The sequence below is a fragment of the Peromyscus maniculatus genome, chromosome X, assembly GCF_049852395.1.
Source record: "Peromyscus maniculatus bairdii isolate BWxNUB_F1_BW_parent chromosome X, HU_Pman_BW_mat_3.1, whole genome shotgun sequence".
NCBI classification, from domain to species: Eukaryota; Metazoa; Chordata; class Mammalia; order Rodentia; family Cricetidae; genus Peromyscus; species Peromyscus maniculatus.
In genome coordinates this window covers 51689899-51711975 of record NC_134875.1, presented here as the reverse complement: position 1 = coordinate 51711975, position 22077 = coordinate 51689899, and the positions used below count along the sequence as shown (strand labels likewise).

General features: G+C 35.9%; 1 protein-coding gene across 4 annotated transcripts in view; it reads left to right on the top strand.

The window, feature by feature from the left end:
• Positions 1-22077, top strand: part of Tbc1d8b (TBC1 domain family member 8B) — an 80729-nt gene that overhangs the window by 15341 nt on the left and 43311 nt on the right. For 2 of the 4 annotated variants that reach the window (XM_006970318.4, XM_076562256.1), the window contains exons 2-7: positions 2560-2670; positions 5129-5247; positions 7123-7348; positions 8143-8383; positions 13048-13255; positions 13862-14026. In XM_006970318.4, the coding sequence (XP_006970380.1) occupies positions 2560-2670; positions 5129-5247; positions 7123-7348; positions 8143-8383; positions 13048-13255; positions 13862-14026 (1070 nt within the window). The remainder of the gene's footprint in view (positions 1-2559; positions 2671-5128; positions 5248-7122; positions 7349-8142; positions 8384-13047; positions 13256-13861; positions 14027-22077) is intronic. The other 2 variants (XM_015992345.3, XM_015992354.3) reach the window with 2 other exon arrangements.

Sequence of the window (22077 nt, the reverse complement as noted above, 5' to 3'; positions counted from 1 at the left end):
ATTTATTTTTTGTTTTTTGTTTTTCAAGACAGGGTTTCTCTGTGTAGCTTTGTGCCTTTCCTGGAACTCGCTTTGGAGACCAGGCTGGCCTTGAACTCACAGAGATCCGCCTGCCTCTGCCTCCCGAGTGCTGGGATTAAAGGTGTGCTCCACCACCGCCCGGCTTTAAAATTTGTTTTTTAATGTGTGTGCAATATATTTTGGTATATTCTTTCCTTCATCCAACTCCTCCCAGATTCTCTTCACCTGCCTACACACCCAACTCCATGCACTCTCTCATTCTCTCACTCTCATTCTCTTTCTCATAAAACAAAAGTCAAAACAAACAAGTTTTTGATTGATTTATTTTATGGACATGAGTGATTTTCCTGCATGTATGTCTGTGCACCACGTGCATGTCTACAGATGGTTGTGAGCCATCATGTGGGTGCTTGGTCCTCTGCAAGAACAGCCAAGTACTCTTGACCACTGAGCAATCTCTCCAACCCACAGGAATCCTTATTGAGAATTTTTCCCACTATCAAAATCCTTGGTCATATTACTAACTGACATTATGCTACACTTGTGACCCTTTTTATTTTATGCTTAGTCCCATATCCACACTCCTATCTTTTCAGCTGAGTCAAATTTCCCTTTCTATTTTCTATTCTCTAATTTGCTTCCCTTTATGATTGTAATGCTTTCCTGTCCCATATATGCCACCCTACTTGTATTTTCAATGAAAGCTAATTTGAAATCTGAACTGTTTTCAAGTGGGTAAAACTAGGAAAAGAGCCAAAAGCATGGTTTATAATTGTTTTTAATTTTCCTTGAAATTATATATGCTGAAATTAAAAAGAAATGCTCATAGAGCAAAACCATCACTCAGCCAACCAAAGTTTTCAAAATGGAAAAGTAGATGTATATATTTGAGCCATTCCATGGCTCAGTCAAGGTAACACCTTATGCACTATTATACTTGAAGTTAACATACAAACCCAGAGGTAGGAAATCTAGTTATTCTCAGAGCCCTTATAATCTAGATAAGGATGTACACATATTATATATGAAACACTTAGAAAGCAGTTGTAATAACAAACCTAGTAAGTAAATACTCAGTTATGTAGTATAGAGTTTAAGTGTTATAAGTATTCAGAGAAGAGGGAAAACATTATTGCTTGGCATTGCTACTAAAGATTTCATAAGGGGAGTGGATCTTAGAGGAAATATGCAATTTGGATTAGCTGCACTTAGCTAGAAGACTTTTGTTAACATTTCTCAGTAAAAAGATAATTGTTCAGCAAAGACCCTAAGGGAAAAATTAGCTGGCTATTTAAGAAAACAGAAAATTTTGTTCCAGGAAGTAGTAGGGAATATAATCAGATAATTACAATGGAACTAATTGAGCAAGAACCTTGAATTCAAAATTGAGGAATTAGGAATTGTTGAAAAGAAAATCATTTTACTGAAACATTCTTAATAATGATAATTTTATCTTATTTACATATTTAAGATGTTCCTATACGATACAAAATAACTAATGTTGAATATTTCCCTGTGTGCTGAGCAGTGCTGAGTCAGTGGTTCTCAACCTGTGGCTTGCGACCCTTTTGGGGGTTGAATAACCCTTTCACAAGGATGGCATGTCAGATGTCCTGCATATCAGATATTTACATTATGATTCATAACATTAGCAAAATTACAGTCATGAAGTAGCAATGAATATAATTTTATGGTTGGGGGTCACCATAACATGAGGAACTGAATTAAAGGGTGGCAGCATTAGGAAGGCTGAGAACCACTGCACTAAGTGATAACTCGTTTCATCTTTATGATACCCTTTTGCACTTGATTCTTTTTTGTCTTCCTTACTTTACAAATCACGATGTAGAAATCACTTTATCAAGCTCAAATTGGAGTAAGTGACAAAGTCAGAATTCATTCGCACATAGTCTCTGGTACTAGATTCTACCTCCTTGTCTAATAAATACACAACCTTCTTATAGAAGTTAAGTACTGCAAATAAGATATGTGGACAATTAAGCTTCACATATTTTTATTGATAGATTATTTTCTCAAACATGACTTATATTGATAAAGGTTAGTCTTTCCATCCCAAATACATATTTTTTGTTTGGTCTGTATTATGTCTGGTTAGATGTGGGTGTTTATATGTGTGGGTATGTGCTTGGAGGCTAAAGGACACCCTTGGATGTTGTTCCTTAGATGCCATCTACCTTTTTTCCCCCTTGTTGGTCTGGAACTCACTAGGTAGGCTAGGCTGGTTAACCAATGATCCCCAGGGACCCAACTTGTGTCTGCCTCTCCAGTGCTGGAATTACAAAATATGTTCCATCATGTATGACATTTTTAATGTAGTTTCTGGGGATTGAACTCAGGTCCATGACTGAACTAATCTCCCTATCCTCCATATATATTTATTTTAAGAAAAAAAGTCTCAATAAAGACTCTTTAGAGTAGATTTTTTTTTAAAAAATAAGTTAATTCATTTGTCATTTGAATCATTTTTTTAATCTCCTGTAAAGTCCTTATTTTAACAATTCTTTTCTATTACAACAGGGCTTCTAGTTGGGACTCTTGATTCTGTCTTAGATTCTACTGCTAAAGTGGCTCCATTTCGCATCCTACACCAGACACCAGATTCTCAAGTTTACTTGTCAATTGCATGTGGTAAGTATGATAGTTTAAAAAGCCTTGCAGTTCAAATATGATCAAAATACTAAGATAATTACAATAGAACAAATTGAGCCTCAGATTCCAAGTTGAAGAGTTAATAATTACAGAAATGAAAATACTTTTACTAAAAATTCTTATAATGAAGATTTTAATCTTATTTAAATGTATAAGATATCCTTATCTAAAAACAAAATCACTAATATTGAATGTCACTGTACACTAAGCATTGCTACAAGTGCTTTGTATGTAAGAAAACTGAATATTCAAATTTACTTATACTCCTCAGTTGTTTTGAGATTTGGAAGCAAGTTAAATGCAACTATTCTTTGAGAGAATAATGATACCACCTCTGTTTTAAGAATGATTACAGGTTATTGGGAGATTAAAAATCTAGTGATGTGAGAATCCTGAAGTATGTGGTCAAGCAATATAGATTCTGAGCATGCTTTGGTCAGTGTTATTGCTACCTGAGACCTTTTTGTTTTGTTTTGGTTTAGTTTGGTTTGGTTTGGTTTTTTGAGACACTGTTTCTCTCTGTAGCTTTGGAGCCTTTCCTGGAACTCACGCTGTAGACCAGGCTGGCCTGGAACTCACAGAGATCCGCCTGCCTCTGCCTCCCGAGTGCTAGGATTAAAGGCATGTGCCACCACTGCCCAGTTTAACTGAGACCTTTTGTAAACTTAGTAATTCCTTACCAAACTGCTGGGAAGATTGGACCTTCCCTATTAAATATCAAGGTTCTCTTTTTCTTTTGTTCTTCTTCTTGTTGTTCTTCTTGTTCTTGTTCTTCTTCCTCCTCTTTCTCCTCCTCCCTTCGTCCTCCTCCTCCTTTTCTTCTTTTTCACTGAGATACTTAGAACATGGAGTTTAATGTGAGCCCAAAACTTAAAGGTTCTTCCCTGAAAAAGTAGAAGGCTGACATTTGAATTTTTTTAATTCACATACCTTATGTTTCTCAAAAGGCATTGTAACCTTGAAATATGGAGGAATGATTTGTAGGTTGTGCTATATAATCCTTCATACCCAGATGGTCCAGACCTTTCCACAGAGTATATTGTGGGTAGTGTGGGAAAAAGATTATAATGAATTTTCCTAATAATACAAATCAGAATACTTTCAACTACTGTGTAATATTTGTCTTTCATTTCCATGTCATTTCATTTCCCTTGTGATATTGAACAAAACTAGAATCTTCGATTTTCGATTCTGGCCTTTTTAATATTGACTTTTTTCTTCTTTTCTCCTCCCCTCTTTTCTAAAGTGGGTGTGTATGTGTTTGAGAAAGTGCACATGAATTTGTAGACTTCATATTTGTGAACATATAGCATACAATTACATTAGGTTGTGTGACTTTGAAAGAAATTCCCCTCTAAATTTCCTTTAGTCATCCTTCTGAGTCTGTTCTCCTGGCTCTTTTAAATTACATTCTATCAAAACTGAATGCAGATAAGATTAAGAGAATTTTGTAACCTCAATTCTGAAGCTGATTAGCCAAAATGGTTTTGAAAAAAAAGTCCTTTCTACTTTAAAAAGGTAAAATGTGATCATTCTTGCAAATGAAACTGATATATAAATGTAGTTCTTATAACATGAATAAAAGTCTGACAGGATTATGGAAAATGAACAATTTTGCAGTGTCAATAAAATTTAGCTGTGGTCCTCTCTATATATCATGGGGATATTCTGTGAAGTCAAGATTATTTTTTTAATGAGATTTGTATAATCTACATTTCTAGGAAGATTTTTAAAGATGTTTGGTAATGGGAGGGGTGGGGCTGGATAATGAAAGTTTCTATAAGTGAAAGAAAACCTAGAAATAACAATATCTAATACGACCCCCAATAAGACAGCTGAGACTGATGCAGTAGATCTTATGGTTTACTATTGCCACAGGGTTTCTGACTTCCATCATGCAATGTCTGGGAGTTCGCTAATTTTTTTAGCGAATGGACTGGTTGTTTATCAAAGGGTTTGTATGTTTAGTAACCATAGTAAAAAGTCCACATTTGTACAGCAATGCGAAGGACTGTCACATGCCTGCCATTTTCAGCCATGAAGAATTTAGACACAATGCTAGTAGTTTTATTTGACCATGGGGTAAAGTGTGTGTGTGTGTGTTTCCTACGTGTTTTCTTTTTTAAGATAATGATTGCTTTCTAGGCACTAATTACTGTTATCTTATTTTCAGAATTTTTATATTTCTTCTAAGTCATAATCACTTTTCTCTCATTTCATTAAGTATTGCATTTTTCTATCTATAATAAATATAACTGCTATTTGTGCTCATATATTCATATGAAATAGAGAATAAATATGTCTATTTCTATATAGCTCTCATTTGTGAAAGTGACTAAATAGTTTTATTTCTTTTTAAAATAAATTTGTTTAAATATCAAGAGAAGGTTTATTAAGGAGTTTTCCTTGAATCTTTCTTCTCTATATTATTAATCAGGGGCCAACAGAGAAGAAATAACAAAACACTGGGAGTGGTTGGAACAAAATATCATGAAGACTTTGTCTGTGTTTGATTCAAATGAAGATATTACTAATTTTGTACAAGGCAAAATAAGAGTAAGTGGAATGGATGAGTGAATAAAGAAGATGTAGTTTGTATTCACAGTAGAGTTATATTCTCCCATAAAGAAGAAATTATGTAATTTGTAGAAAATGTATAGAATTGAAGATAACTGTATGCTAAGCAAAAAGAAAGCTAGATTCAAAGCCAAGTAGCCCATGTTTCTTTCATATGCAGAATTTAAATTCTACACCACACACACACACACACTCACACACACACACACACACTCACATACAACTTGAACGACAGTACTACTTGTCGGAACGAGGGAAACTAATGGAAACAGAGAGAGAAATGGGGATAAATGAAAGACAAATATTACGTTTCTCTCATACACAGATTTAAATATATTAAAATCTAGATTATAGAAAGAGAAATAGGAGAAAAAGACAAATATTACATGTTTCTGTCTCTCATACACAAATTTAAATGTATATTAAAATCTAGAATATAGAAAGAGAAAGGGGAAAAGACAGATATTACACATTTCTCTCATACACAAATTTAAACATATACAAAAATCTACTATATATATATATATATGACATTGAAATTGGGAGTAGGAAGGGGTCTGTGGAAGTAGAGATAGTGGAGGACAAGAGAAGGTAATGGAGGTGAATTGTGAGCAAAGTACAATGATGTACATGTATGGAAATGGCATAATGAAACCCAGTTTTTATATATATTTACTTTTAAACAGCAAGAAATTATGGAAATCAACCTACCTTTAGTTTCTTCATAACTTTAGTTGGTATGAGTTCTAAGCCCTCAAATAAAATGTGCATGACTCCAAAAAAGATTGAGTGATATGGATTGTGGTGTTATATTTGTGATCTAAGAAATAAACCTTGCCTGAAGATCAGAGGACAGAGCCAGCCACAGAGTTAGCCACAGAGGTCAGGCAGTGATGGCACACACCTTTAATCCTAGCACTCGGGGAGGCAGAGGTAGAGATTCGTCTGAATTTCTAGAAATTCAAAGCCACCAAGGACTACAAGAGATTAATCCAGTTTAAAAGAGAAACAGCCAGGCAGTGGTGGCACACACCTTTAATCCTAGTACTTGGGAGTCACAGGCCTTCATTCCCAGCACTAGGAAGGTTGAGACAGGAAGTGATATGGCTGGGCAGAGAAAGGAACATAAGGCCCGAGGAGACAGGAATTAGAGCCCTTTTGGCTGAGGACTCAGAGGCATTCAGTCTGAGAATTCGTGGAGACAGGATCTCCCCTTTTAGGCTGAGGAGCTGGCAAAGTGAGAAGCGGCTGTGGCTTGTTTCCTCTGATCTTTCAGCATTTACTCCAATATTTGGCTCTGGGTTTTTATTATAAGACCATTTAGGATTCGTGCAACAATGGATATATTCTGTAAATGGATATATCTTCTAAAATCTTCAGCCCTCTTAAGTCAAGACCGGAGGTGACACAGATGGTCATCCTCACACGGACCCTTTTTAGGACTTTCAGAAGCAGATGTCTGAATGCCAAAATAAGTGCTGCAGAAAACTGTCCAGTGGTTTGGGTTGTGTGGTTTGGTGCTCTCGTGAATATGCCTAGTGGTGTTTTCATTTCACTGTCTCTTAAATAGGATTTTGAACAAATCTTTTGTTCATTCAGAAGATGTTTGACACCTACATTTGTGATAGCTTCTTATAAGGAAAAAAACACTGCTGCAAAACTAAAGACAATGTGTTCATCTCTATCCTAAGAGAAGTATGTATATGCACATGTATATACATACAACCTATATATCCATAAAGGCCTATTTGATCAATACTTAAAATTAAAAACTTTAAATCTGTACTTAAATATGTAAAAGATTTTTGTTGCTAGGTGATGGGAAATTTTCAGAAGCTATTTTATCTCTTCCAGGGACTAATTGCTGAAGAGGGAAAAGATTCTTTTGCTAAAGAAGATGATCCTGAGAAGTTTCGAGAAGCCCTTTTGAAATTTGAAAAGTCTTTTGGTTTACCCGAGCAGGAAAAATTAGTAACGTATTATTCGTGCAGTTATTGGAAAGGACGGGTTCCTTGTCAGGGTTGGCTCTATCTAAGCACCAACTTTCTGAGCTTCTATTCTTTCTTGCTAGGATCAGAAAGTAAGTGTTCGCTTATTGCTTATCATGGCTTTCAATTTTCTGAATGACCTAGCAACTCAGTGGCATTAGGTTGTGTGTACAGTAATGGGATTGATATTACAAGTAATTAAATTATATGCTCACATCAAAGAGGTTTCAACCACAGAAAGAATTCCCTTAAGACTCTCTATGTAACACAGGGAACAATTAAATGTGTATAGAAAATCTTAGACATTATGAGTAGCAGATGAATTTTAAATGATAAGCATCTGGTATCTAACCACTTTTGCCATGTTAGAAGCTATCCACTTGCTTTAATATGTGTTTGAATTCTTGTTTTAAACATACAACATAAGCAGTAGCCATTTACCTACATCTCATTTTGCAGCCACATATAATCCAATGGTATTATTTATAGCATATGTATAGCTTTTAAATCAATGGTTATATAATTAGATAATTGTATATAAAGAAACAGATTTAAACATCACATCAAAAAATCTTTCTCTAATTCTTTAAAATGATATCTGTTCCATGTACTGAGTATATAACTCAGTGGTAGAGTGCATGTCTGGCATGCATAAGGCCTTGGGATCAAGCCAAGTACCATTAAAAACAAAACAAAAAATCAAAAACATATCTATTTTTAGACTCAGTGATTATTATATATTTATGACAATGCTTCAAAATTTAAACTAACTTTGACCTCTAAAGTACTGTGTTATTTTTCCAGTGGTCATTATAAAAGAACTGAATTATGAATATAAATCAATATTGAAAATTTAATTGCACTTACTTACAACTCTTATTTGCAGTTAAACTTATTATCTCCTGGGATGCAATCTCAAAACTAGAAAAGACTTCAACTGTTATACTAACAGAGAGTATTCACGTATGTTCGCAAGGAGAGCACCACTATTTTTCAATGTTTTTGCACATTAATGAAACATACCTTCTTATGGAACAACTGGCAAACTATGCCATAAAGAGACTTTTTGATAAGGAAACATTTGATAATGACCCAGTCCTTGATGATCCTCTACAAATTACCAAAAGGTATTTAAATATTAATGTTTACTTCTCTTTTCATCTGTTATCTTTTGGGGGTGTGGGGGAGTCATGCATGCCAAGGCATGGGTATAGAGGTCAGAGGATAACTTGCAGAAGTCAATTATCACCTTCCACCATGTGGATTCTGGGGAGTCATTTAAACTCAGGTCCTCAGCCTTAAAAGCCAGCACCTTTACTCTCTGAGCCATTTTACTGGCCCCAATGTTTACATTTTAAAGTATTGTTTGACTGTAAGAATGGTATAATGTTATTAACATTAAAGGTTAAATGTTCTATGTTATATGATAGTTTTTCTTTGGGGTTGATCATTGATGAATATATTTGTAAGTTTACTTGAATACATTTCAGAACTGCTTCTTCTCCATGAAATTTAATTCTAAAATATAATAGAAGTTAGGTTTGGAAATTATTTTTTTAATTAAATAGGATTTGTGTTAGAGTATGTCTTAGTTCTGGTTTCTGTTGTTGTGATTAAACACCATGACCAAAGCAACTTGGGGAGGAAAGGGTTTTTTTGGCTTACACTTCCATATTACTGTTCATCATTGAAGGAAATCCGGGCAGGAACTCAAACAGGGCAAGAACCTGGAGGCAGGAGCTGATGCAGAGGCCATGGAGGGGTGCTGCTTAGTGGCTTGTTCCCCATGGCTTGCTCAGCCTGCTTTCTTATAGAACCCAGGACCACCAGCCCAGGGATGGTACCACCCACAATGGGCTGAGCCATCCCCCATCATTCACTAAGAAAATGCCAGGCAGTGATGACACAAGCCTTTAATCTCAGCACTCAGGAGGCAGGAGCAGGCTGATCTCTGAGTTCAAGGCAAGCCTGGTCTACAGAAGAAGTTCCAACAGCAGGGGCTACATAGAGAAACTGTGTCTAGAAAAGAAAAGAAAAGAAAAGAAAAGAAAAGGAAAGGAAAGGAAAGGAAAGAAAAGAAAGAAGGAAGGAAGGAAGGAAGGAAGGAAGGAAGGAAGGAAGAAAGAAAGAAAGAAAGAAAGAAAGAAAGAAAGAAAGAAAGAAAGAAAGAAAGAAAGAAAGAAAGAAAGAGAAGGAAAGAAAGAAAGGGAAAGAAAGAAAGAAAGAAAGAAAGAAAGAAAGAAAGAAAGAAAGAAAGAAAGAAAGAAAGAAAGAAAAGAAAAGAAAAGAAAAGAAAAGAGGAAGGGAGGGAGGGAGGGAGGGAGGGAGGGAGGGAGGGAGGGAGGGAGGGAGGGAGGGAGGGAGGGAGGGAGAAAAATGCCTCACAGGCTTGTGTACAGCCTGATCTTTTGGAGGCATTTTCTCAATTGAGGCTCCCTCCTCTCTGATGACTCATCTTGTGTCAAGTTGACTAGTGAGCAAAGAGTAATTTCAGAAATGTAGAGAGTTTAATGTCGTTAGGTAACTCTAAACTAGTCTATTTGTAGTCTAGATAATTTTAATTATAGAGTAGTTAAGCATATTGTTTATTTTTAAATTAATGTAGTGATACTATTAACATTTTTATGTAGAGACAACTTAATAGAGCCAATAGATCACGGGCTTTAGTTTCAGACTGGAGAAGTCTCTTGAAGTTATCATTTCTCAGGGCCTCTGTTTCCTTCTCTGTCATTTCTACCTCTGTGGGCCCTTTTAGGAATGAATGAAATGTGTGGTGGTTAAATATAAAAGAACTACGTAAGTACTAATCATTATTAATGCCTATATCAGGTGGAAATGGGAGCATGTGTATATAATCCCAGCACTTGGAAGGCTGAGGCAGGAAGAGCTATACAAGGAGGCCTTGTCCTCAAGGAGGAAAAAAAAAAGACTATCTGATCATTGTTCATTATCATATTCAGTTTGCTGAAAGTGAACAAAGCCTTTCATTCTGTTCAACACTTAAACAGTTGACTGGAAGGGACTTGCCAAAGGGAAGGAGGAAAAGAAAGGATCCAGAATTAGCTACTGAAAGCCATTTGGGGCAAGGAAGATGAGGATATAGACAGGCAAAGTTGAAGAGAAACCTAATCCAGAGTCCTCTAGATAGACTAGAATAAGTGATGCAGAGCTTTGTTGTATACTACCCAGACCATTTGATGACTAGTCATTTCTCACACAGTTCCTAAACTGTTCCCAAAATTCAGATGCATAAAGATTACTTTGTGAGTCTGGGAGCTGACTTTTTATACTTTATTACCAAAGTCAGGTCTCTGTATGATTTATAAATGGAACTCTTTCATTAAGAATTCAAGGCTTAGGGCTGCAAAGATGGCTCAGAAGTTAAGAGCACCAGCTACTGTTGCAGAGGGCCCGGGTTTGATTCCCAGCACCATACAGTGGCTCACAGTTGCCTGTAGCTCCTGTTCTAAGGATCTGATTCCTTCTTCTGACCTCCATAGGGACCAGGTACACAAGTGGAGAACAGACATACATGCAGGCAAAACATTCATACAATAAAAATAAATACAGATATAATTTTAAAAAAAAAAGAACTTAAGGCTGGAGAGATGGCCTAGCAGTTAACAGCACTTGACTGCCCTTGCAGAGGACCCAGGTTCAGTTCCTAGCACCCACATCAGGTGACTCACAACCACTTATATCTCCAGTTCCAAGGGATCTGACATGCCCTGGCCTCCAACATCTCCATGCACATGGTCCAAATAAACTCATACAGGTACACCTACATTCACATAACTAAGAACAACTTACAGATTCACTTCATATTGTGTTATTGTTAGGCATTTGCTTTTGTAATTTTTTTCCTTGATTGACCACTAGAAACATTCTTTTAAAAATTATTTTATTTTCTCTCACAGGACCCCATCCCTAGGTGAAGAAATACAAGTAATTAATGACTGCTGAGAAAGGGAGAACGAGTTTTCCCCAGGGATGAGCCCCTAATTGTTACCTAATACCAAGTGGCCAGCCCTAAAGTCATATGTATACAAGTAATACTAAACAGACTCAGCAAGTTGTATTTATCCATATCCATATCCATATATATGTACATACATGCATGCATGCATACATACATATACATAATAAAAAAAGAGACCATGAATCTGAGAGAGGGTGATGGGGATGGGAAAGGGTGGGTTGGAGAGAGGGAGGATATAATATTTTAATTAAATATAAAACTTGGGGCCTGGAGAGATGGCTCAACAGTTAAGAGCACTGGCTGCTCTTTCAGAAGATCTGGGTTCAATTTCCAGCACCCACATAGCGGCTCACAACCATTTGTAACTCCAGTCACAGAGGAATCCAACACCCTCTTCTGGCCTCTTCAGGTACTGTGTGCACCTGGTACACTGACCTTTATGCAGGGCAAAACACCCGTACACATAAAAGTTAATGAAAAAAGGAAAAAAATTAAAAAAAAACTTTTAAAAAGTAAATTCGTATATGTTAAAATATGGTCCAAGAGATCATGTGTCAATGAATTGTCCATTACCAAGTCTTTATTTAAATGAGGTAGAGTAAATGTCTTTATCTATCTTTGACTGAATGTATTGAAAGCCACATAGATCTAAATCTCTTTCTCTAGTAAGTTAAGACTAAATAACTTACAGGAAAAGTCTTCAGATCCATTTTTAATGGAGCATCTTTATTGCTTCTGTTTGCTTTACAAGTAAGTGCTCTAGAATGTAAACAATCTGGAAGCACAAATTACAAGCATTTAGTGTATAGCCATTCATGTGGTTTATTACATAAATTTGAAAATGTTTGCAAAAATAGGGCTTAACACACCATACTTCTTTTCTTTTTATAATAATATGTCACAGAAAATTTTCTATCTACACAAATGGACGGTGATCAGTCACCCATTTAAGTAATAGTGAAATAGCCCATCAAATTACAACTTAAGTAGAGGGAAAATTACATGGGTTTCTGGTTATATATATCAGGATCATTTTGTTAGACATGATAAAGTACTACATTTTCAAACAGTAGGTACAGGAAGGCTGAATTTAGTTTCAATTTTTCTGGCTTTGAGTTGGAACTTGCATAATTTCCTTACTACCCCAGATGGCATTGCCGCTTAGCACAAGGTATTTAGTGCCCCTAGAAAAATCATGCTGTTTAGAGCAACAGCTTTGTATTTATATAGTTATCTGTCAGTTAACAAGGTTCATCCCTGTTTACCAACTCCTGTCCTGTGCCCAGTATGGTGCAAGCACTGCTGTTTTGGTCTGTTCCAATTTTGGATGTTTTTAAACAATCATGTAAAATTCTGCCTAACCGAATCCTGATAGTCTGTTTTTCCTCTTTAAACTTTAGTGCCACCAATTTGGATTACCTGATTTTATTTGTACAAGGACAGGATTTTCTAATAACCAAATATGTAAATTACTGTATTCCAAGGTTGGTTTTAGCCATAGTAACGTATTATTAGTATATTATAATACTAGTCCTTCAGAAAATCTCTCCTAATATTATTTTGAGACCTATATTATCTCTAAATTTTATGCATCTTAATCTATAAATAAAATAAAATTGGGAAAAACAATAAATAAAATTATCAAGAATCTGTGTGTTATTTTATTTTTCCATTTAAGAATTCATTGAAGAAAATACTACTTGATGTTTAATCTTTCTGCTTTATAGTTTATATAGATTAATCAATATAGATATGTGCATACTTTAGAATTCATCATTTGAGCTCCTTCCTCCCATTTTTTCTTTTCCACAGAGGTTTGGAATATCGGGCCCACAGTGAGCAATTTAAAGCCTTTTTTAGGCTACCCAAAGAAGAGACTTTGAAAGAAGTACATGAATGTTTCTTATGGGTACCATTCAGCCACTTCAGTACTCATGGAAAAATGTGCATTTCAGAAAACTACATCTGCTTTGCTAGCCAGGATGGGAATCTATGTAGTGTAATTATTCCATTACGAGAGGTAATATAAATTTGGGTACATATAAGTTTTTAATTTATGGAATAACCTTTAATTCTATGAATTAGTAAAAGGCTCAGTAAATGTATCCTCTTAGAAATTTAAAATAAGCATTTAAGTATAAAATTACTCTTCAAGTTAAAAACACTAGCTTGTGAGATATTTTTAAATTCCTTTTAGTAAAGCATTGCAGAAAATGAAAATGGGAATAAATTTTAAAGCAGATAAAGGTTTAGGGTGACACAAAATAAGCGTGATCATTCTGACCCTTAAGATATGATTACCAACATTTAGACTATCACATTTGATGTACTTGTTCAGAAACAATAGAATTGGTAACTTTCATGTTAGTCAAAACTTAGTACTCATCACTGAATGTTTTGTTTGTATTGTCAATTTAAAGGCCACGCTACTTAAGCTCTTTCCTTGCAAAGTAAAGCAACTTGAACTGAGGAGATTTGTCTCATCATGAGCACAAATGTCTCTTTCAGTAAGTCATACCACAGACCAACACTTTGAGCCATGACAGAGTAAGCCAAACACATACTATCTGAATGTGTCAGCACTAGGAGAAAATGTGATTCACTTATTTATCTTTTTACTCCCCAGGTCTTAGCTATAGATAAAACTGATGACTCCAACAGATCTGTCATCATTAGCATCAAAGGAAAAACAGCTTTTCGTTTCAATGAGGTTAAAGACTTTGAGCAACTGGTGGCAAAACTCAGGCTCAAGTGCCGGGCAGCTTCAACTCAATATGATGTTAGTACAGAGGTAATTTCTATAGCAATCACATAATTTTGAAGAAAAGCCTGTATTTAGACTAGCCATTCTTTCAAAAAGGAATACATAGTAATTTTCCTTTCATACCTATATTTCTTATTGTAAAAGCCTAAATCTAAATATATATTCTATACTATACACAGAAGTAAAATTTAAGGACTTTAAAGTGTTTAGGAATAAATACTTTAAGAAATACTATAATCTGATCTTTCTCCTGTACATGCTGTTTTTTAATAAGCACACCTTATATGTTCATGCAACTTGACTTTTAATTCAGTCAATGAGAATTTAACAGGCTCTTAGTTGTTCTCTCTTACTGGGGCGGGAGAGATGGTTCAGTGGTTAAGAGTACTAGCTGCTCTTACAGTGGACCTTGGTTCATTTCCCAGCACTGGTTAGCTCACAACCTCCTGTTACTTCAGTCCAGGAGAACTGATGCCCTCTTCTGGAGTCTGAAGTAATTGCATGCACATGGCACATATATAATGTACAGGCAAAACACCCATATACATAAAATAAAATTAAAAAATTAAAATTTTCCCTCTTGTTACTGCAGAGATAGCAGTCTTTAAATCATATTAAATATTTTAATGCTTAATTATTCAGCTTTACTAGCATAATTTAGTTCTAGACAAAACAGGGGCATAGGTATTTATTAGGAGAGAGGGATGATGAGATGCCTTAGCAGGTAAAGGGACTTGCCACACTCACCTGACAACCTAACTCTCATTCCTAGAAGCTAAAGTAAGGATGAAAGAAGAGAACTAACTCCACAGAGTTGTCCTATGATTGCTGTACATACACACAAGAATTAATCAATAAAATCATGTGCATGCAATTACCTTAGACACAGAATGATTTTTCCATAAACTTTAAATTATAAAAATATTAGAGCTTGTATTCAGTTTCAAACTTTATTAGTCTTATTTTTAATTATAAAACCAGAAAGCTGCAATTTTTTTCCCTCTCCTCGTATTTGTTGGCTTCTGTGTTTTTAATGTCAAATCTGTTTGTTTTTACCAAGAAAAGGAGAGCCTGGGAATGAGGTGGGCCCCAGGCACTGGGGGGCTGCAGACTAAGGCAGAAGCTCCCCATCCAGCACCTGGTTTAGACCAGTGGGCTGCCCCTTCCTTCCCTTTTTTTTAATTGGAGCCCCTGGTGAGGTTACACGTGCCATGAGAACCCACTCTACACCACAGTGCTGGTGCCTCGGTGTTGGCCAAACTCTGGAGTCACTGACTAGCTTGACTTTCATATGGTGAATATGCATTTGGTCTGTACTAATCATGGAATAAACACATCTCTCTTTTTAAAAAAAAATATTAGAGATAATAAATACTCTGAACAAAGAGTACTTAGGACCCAGTCTTTAATATGTCTTTCAAAGAAATGCATACCAATTGAATTCAAATGAATTTTCAATTCAGAATCCAGGAGTTCTGTGTTTTTACATATTTATAAACTGTACCAAATTTAACTAATTATATTTTAATTAAAGATTCAAAGGTAAATAATCAACATTGATTTTTCTGGTTATATTATTTTATTTAGATTGACATATAGAGCCCTTTATCACTGTAGAGTGAAGACTGAATATATGCTGAATCAATTATAATGCAGAATTAGTAGATTAAGCCTTCCCTCCAATAAACCACAGTATTTTAATATGTGTATCTTCTCAGTACCAGGTGCAGAATCCTCATGCAGGCCAGGAAGAATTTTTCTTGCCTGTACTTTTACAAATCATTTTTTAGAATTTCTTTAGTCAGTATATTCCTTAGCTTGATGCAAGAGCACAAATATAATTTAATCAGTTTTTATAATTACTCTCATATTCTTGCTTATATCAAATTTATCCTGTCCTTTTTTTCTCTTAGGTTTAATCTGTGTTAGATCCAGTATTCTGGGTATCCTTCCCTCTCTTTTAATGTATTTGCCTCTCTAATGTGGGAGGAACTACAAGTTTTTCTTGGAAGCCTCACATGCCTCTGCTAGTTATGTATCCTCCATTGTCAAGAAAATATTTTGTTTCAAAATGTTTACCATTTCTCTAGATAAATCAGAATCTCTCTGTCTCTCTGTCTCTCTCTCTTTCTCTCCCCCTCCTTCCCTCCGTCCCTCCCTCCGTGTGTGTGTGTGTGTGTGTGTATGTGTGTGTGTGTGTGTGTGTGTGTGTGTGTGTGTGTGTGTGTGTGTGCTCTTGCATGAACACACTTCTTAGTGTTCATGTGGATGTCATAGGATAACTTGTGGGAGTCAGTTCTTTCCTTCCATCATATAGGTCCTGGTGATTGAACTTAGGTCACCAGACTTGGCAATAGGCACCTTTACCTGCTGAGCCATCTCACCAGCTCATAACTGAAGATTTCCATCTTAGCAGTGGTAAAGAATTTTGATCCATTTTAGTATTATCTGTGTATATCTATCTTGTAGCAGAAGTTTTCCCATGTCCTGCCCACATGGAACATGGCCTGTTCCACAGCCACTTGATCCCAAGTAAACACACAGAGGCTTATACTAATTACAAACTGTATGGCCTATGGCTCAGGCTTCTTGCTGCCTAGCTCTTACAACTTAACTCAACCCATTCCTATTAATCTGTGTTTTGCCACGTAGCTTCATAGCATTAGCTGCTCTTTCACATCTTGCTTCTCTCAGCTGTGGCTTGCAGCTTCTGCCTGACTCTACTCTTCTTCATCTCCATCTTCAGTTTGAATGTACCACCTAACCTTATTCTGCCTCATAATTGGCTAAACAGCTTTATTTATCAACCAATGAGAGCAACACATATTCACAGCATACAGAAAGACATCCCATAGCATTTTCCCCTTTTCTGTCTAGTTACTTGGTGACTGAGCAGGTGCAGGACTGGGCGGGACACAGGAAAACTTCCACTACACTAACTATATCTATATTCATCATAAAAATTAGTGAAGAGAAAGCCTTTTAAAATGAGATGGGGTAGGGACATATCTCAGTGGTATACTGCTTGTTCATCATGGATAATGTCCAGCATTAAATGCCTAGCACTTAAAAAAAAACAGTGCAATTTGATTTCTAAATAACAGAAGTTGTTGCTTCATTCTTTTATAGCTATAATCAACTTACTTAATAATGAGAAAAATGTGTTGTGTAATTTTAATAAATCCAGTGACTTTTGTACTTCAAAACTTTTAAAATTGAAATCTAGAGTCTAAATCAACAAATCTAAATCTGAGCATAGAAAGGACTTCAGGAAGTTTGTCCTTTGTCATAGAACCTATGAAGACATAAAAATATGTTACAAAGGACAAATGTTTCCATAAGTAATTGTGATTATGCATAAGCACCAGCTCTGTCCAAATTTTAACTAACTATAATTACAGTGTCCCAAAGTTTAATAAATTATACCAAAACCTGGGTGCATGAACAGGTTTTATAAAATTCTGACTAACTGCTTAAAAAAACATGCTAGTCATGTGTTAATAATAAAGAAACATTATAAAGAAACATAATAAAGAAATATTACTAGATAAATTTTGAAGCTACTAAATATAGGAAAATTGGGCTCTTTTAGCTTAGCTTGAGGCAAAGAGACTCCAAGACTAGAAAGTACTACTTTTAATTATAAGTATTGAGTTCCAGGAACACTTATTCTATTTGATAGAATGATGTGTTGTCTACTTCTAGAATTGCAAATAAAAGACCATAGAGCTGGGACCTGTAACCCCAGCTACCTGGGAGGATGAGGCAGAAAAATTACAAGTTTAAACACAGCCTGTGTAACTAACGGAGACCCTGTTTAAGAATTAAAAAATAAAAAAGGCTAGAGATATGGCTGAGTATTACTACACTTATATATCATGTATATCCCTGGATTCAATCCATATTTAAAACAAACAAAGGAGATTTCTTTTCATCAAGGACATTTTATCTTTTTATTATTAATATATTTTATTATCTGAGGACTTCATACATGCATACAATGTATTTTGATATATTCACCCGTGCTCCTTCTTATTCCTCCCAAATCACTTTCCAACCCCTCCCAACTTCATGTTTTCTCTCGTTTTTTTTTAAAACAACCTACTGAATCCAATTTGTGCTGCCCATATATGCATGATTATGGAGTTACCAGCTGGTGTATGTCCACATACCAGTGCCCACACTCTTAAAGAAAGCTAATTCTCCCTCCCCTAGAAGCGATTAACTTTTAATAGCTCCTCAGCTGGAGGTAGGACCTCATGAGCCTCTCCCTCACCTTTGGCTGGAATGTTGACTGGTTAGGTGTTTTGCAAGCCTTGTGTAGGTACCCACCACTGCTGTGAGTTATGGGCAGTAAGTGGTCCTGTCATGCCTAGAAGACACTGTTTCACTGACATCCTTCTTTTAACCTCTAGGTCTTAAAGCTTTTTTTCTCCCTCTTCTAAAATGTTTCCTGAGCCCTGGGGAGAAGGGATGTATTTTGTCTCATTTGTGCCTGATGACTCCAGAGACATTCATTCTCCGCACTGTATCTCGTTGTGAGTTTCTACATTATTTCTGTCCACTGTACAAAAAAAGCTTCTTTGATGAGGAATGAGAGCAGTACTAATATATATATATATATATATATATATATATATATATATATATATATATATATGAATATGTGTTTAGAGGGCAGCTTGATAATATATCATTAATTTAGCAAAATAATAGTACCAGCCATGGGTTCTTTGTCAGATTTACAGTACTAGACATAAATTTCTTCTTTTGTAGTGGGCCTTAAATCCCATTAGAAAGCAGTTAATCACCCCTGTAATATTTGTGCCAATATTGGACCCATCAGTGTATATTACTAGGCCACTCACAGGGTTCACAGCCTTTGGTACTATGAAAGGTGACCAGCAAGGGGGAAGCGCCCTGGGCAGTACCTGTGTAATTCTACATGTCCTATGAACAAAGTATTTGGTGTTCAGAAATAGCATTCTTAGCATCAAGGTCTTGTGACAATCAAGAGCAGTGGAGATAGCCTACATTTTTAGGTTTTCTCTAGGATAACTTGGGGAAGTATCCCAAGCCTGGCATTGGGTTGTTTATTTGACAACCCATGACTTCTGGGAAAAACATTTTTCCCCTGTGCTGAGTAACTCCAAGTGTGTGTTGCACGCACGGGTGTGTGTGTGTGTGTGTGTGTGTGTGTGTGTGTGTGTGTGTGTGTTCTTCTGTGTTACTCTCCCCTCACCACTTGAATCTCCCTCACAATGATTCCCCTTTTCTATTTAATATCACCTGTGTTCTACTAATTTTTCCCCAAAGGAGATTTGAAACAAACAAAAAAGGAAAAAAGAAAAATAATTAGTTATTTATTATACATAATAATACAGACAGAAATAGTAATTAAACCCATATAGCTGATTTTTGTTTGCCTTAAGAATAAGGAGGTCTGGAGGGATAGCTCAGTGGTTAAGGGCACTGGCTGCTCTTCCAGAGGTCCTGAGTTCAATTCCTAGCAAACACATGGTGGCTCACAACCATCTGTAATGAGATCTGGGGCCCTCTTCTGGCCTGCAGGCATACATGCATGCAGAACACTATATACATAATAAATAAATAAATCTTTAAAAAAAGAATAAGGAGATATTAGCTAGAGACATCCCTCTCTAGGTAAAGGCATTTGCCACAAAGCCTGACAACCAGATTTTTTTTTTTTTTGGTTTTTTTATTATTATTATTATTATTATTTTACAACACCATTCAGTTCAACATAATAGCCACAGAATCCCCTGTTCTCCCCCTCTCGCCCACCCCTCCCCCCAGCCCACCCCCCATTCCCACCTCCTCCAGATCAAGGTCTCCCCCGAGGACCGGGGTTGACCTGGTAGACTCAGTCCAGGCAGGACCATTCCCCCCTCCCAGACCGAGCCAAGTGTCCCTGCATAAGTCCCAGGATTCAAACAGCCAACTCATGCAACGAGTCCAGGACCTGGCACCAATGCACAGCTGCCTCCCAAACAGATCAAGCCAACTGACTGTCTCACCCGTTCAGGTGGCCTGATCCAGGACAACCAGATTTTGATCCCTGGTAGAAAAGGAAAAATGAGTTCAGCAAGTTGTCCTTTGACCTACACACACACACACACACACACACACACACACACACACACACACACACACAAATAAATAAATAAATAAATAAATAAATAAATAAATAAATGTAACTTTTTAAAGAATAAGAAAGTGTGTTTTCTGTGACTACAATTACACATAAGTATTTTAGATCAAGGGGAATAGATTAATTTCTGAGTTAGGAAACCAGAAATTTTTTTAGAAATAAAATTAATAACCTATTTTAAATTATGGAGTGTGAATGGGATGCTCTTTACAGTAAGGTTCTGGTATTTTGAAAGAACTGTTTCTTTATAACTTTTTTTATAGCTTAACCCTGTCTCCCAATCACTATTAATTGTGCTGTGTTTATATGTTATGTCTCTGATAATATGATATGTTAATTCTGTTATTTTATAGAAAGTTTATACACAAAGAAATATTAACATTTGCCCTATATTTCCTTTACTGTTAAATCCATATCCTATTTATAAAAATCAGTGCTTGATACAAAAAAATGAACAAAATGGAAAAAACAGGCTTAAGGGAACTTGCCATAAAATAAACAACCTGTGTTTCTTTCTAGATGGGATTGGATTTTGCTCAGAGAACAAAAGGTCTGAGTTCCAAGTTTATTCCTTTCATAATTGTGAGCACCCAAATACAATGCCATTTAGAAATAGTATTAACCATGAAGTGAAAGCCAGAGGGGAAAAAAACAATTCACAAGAATTAAGCTTTGTTGCTTAAATAATCTACTCCATTGTACTCTTTAACAATTCAAATATTAAAGTGTTTTAAGGCACTGTCTTTGTAGATGAATGTGATTTTATGAATACTTCAGGGGTAGTTATGAATACAACTAGAATACTTGCTATTATTCTTGTAAATTTCTATTTAGGGTTTTTTCACTTAAGAGCTTATTTTTCTTCCTCCTCTTGAATATTTTTCTAATAGTTTTTGAATATACTGTCAATATATAATTGGCACCTTCGTTGTATAATAATAATGTGCATTGCTTGAGAATTGGCCTGCAGACATCCATTTTTTCTGTCTGTATTTACAAAATATAAGATGCTACTTTCCATCTACCTCAGCCATGGACATCATTTTTATCTTCCTTAAGCTGGTAAAATTTGAGGGGTCAAATGAGTTTTCTTTTAAATCACTTAAGATCTCTGGCATAGTTAATTTTCAGAAGCTGGATAAATGATATGCATTACAAGTAAAAACAGAGGTAATAAAAATCACATGGAAATGCAAATAATTTAGGATAGATAAACCAATATTAAAAGCTGAGCAAGATGGTGCATGTCTGTAATCCTAGCACCCCAGAAGCTGAGGCTGGAGAATCCTGAGCCCCAGGCAAGCTTGAGCTGTGAGACTCTCTCAAAAATAAAAGTAAAACAAGCAAATAAAAATCTGTAGTAGAGAACCAGGGATCCCTGATTTTAAAATGCACTATACAGCTATAGTAAATACCATTGTGATCGAAGCATTAGGATGGACACATATGAATGTAATTTGTTGTTGGTTTTTTTTTCACTCTTTACTCTTTGGGGGACCCACCACCCAGCTCCCAAGTAATTACATGGAGACTTTTTCTTATGAATGCCTGTCCTTAGCTTGGCTTATTTCTAGCTAGTTTCTCTTAACTTAAATTATCCTGTCTATTTTTTGCCTCTGGACTTTTAGCTTTATCTATTTTTGTATATCTTTTCTTTTCTTCTTATTCCATGTATGGCTGTGTGGCTGGGTGACTGGCCCCCAGCATCCTCCTCTCTTCCTCCTTTTCTCATTCCTCTCTCTTCTCTTTTTCCCCTTCTATTTATTCTTTCTGCCTGGAAGCCCCATCTATCCCTCTCCTGCCTACCTATTGGCTGTTCAGCTCTTTATTAGACTAGTCAGGTGTTTTAGATAAAATAACACAGCTTCACAAAGTTAAACAAATGCAACGTAAAAGAATGCAACAT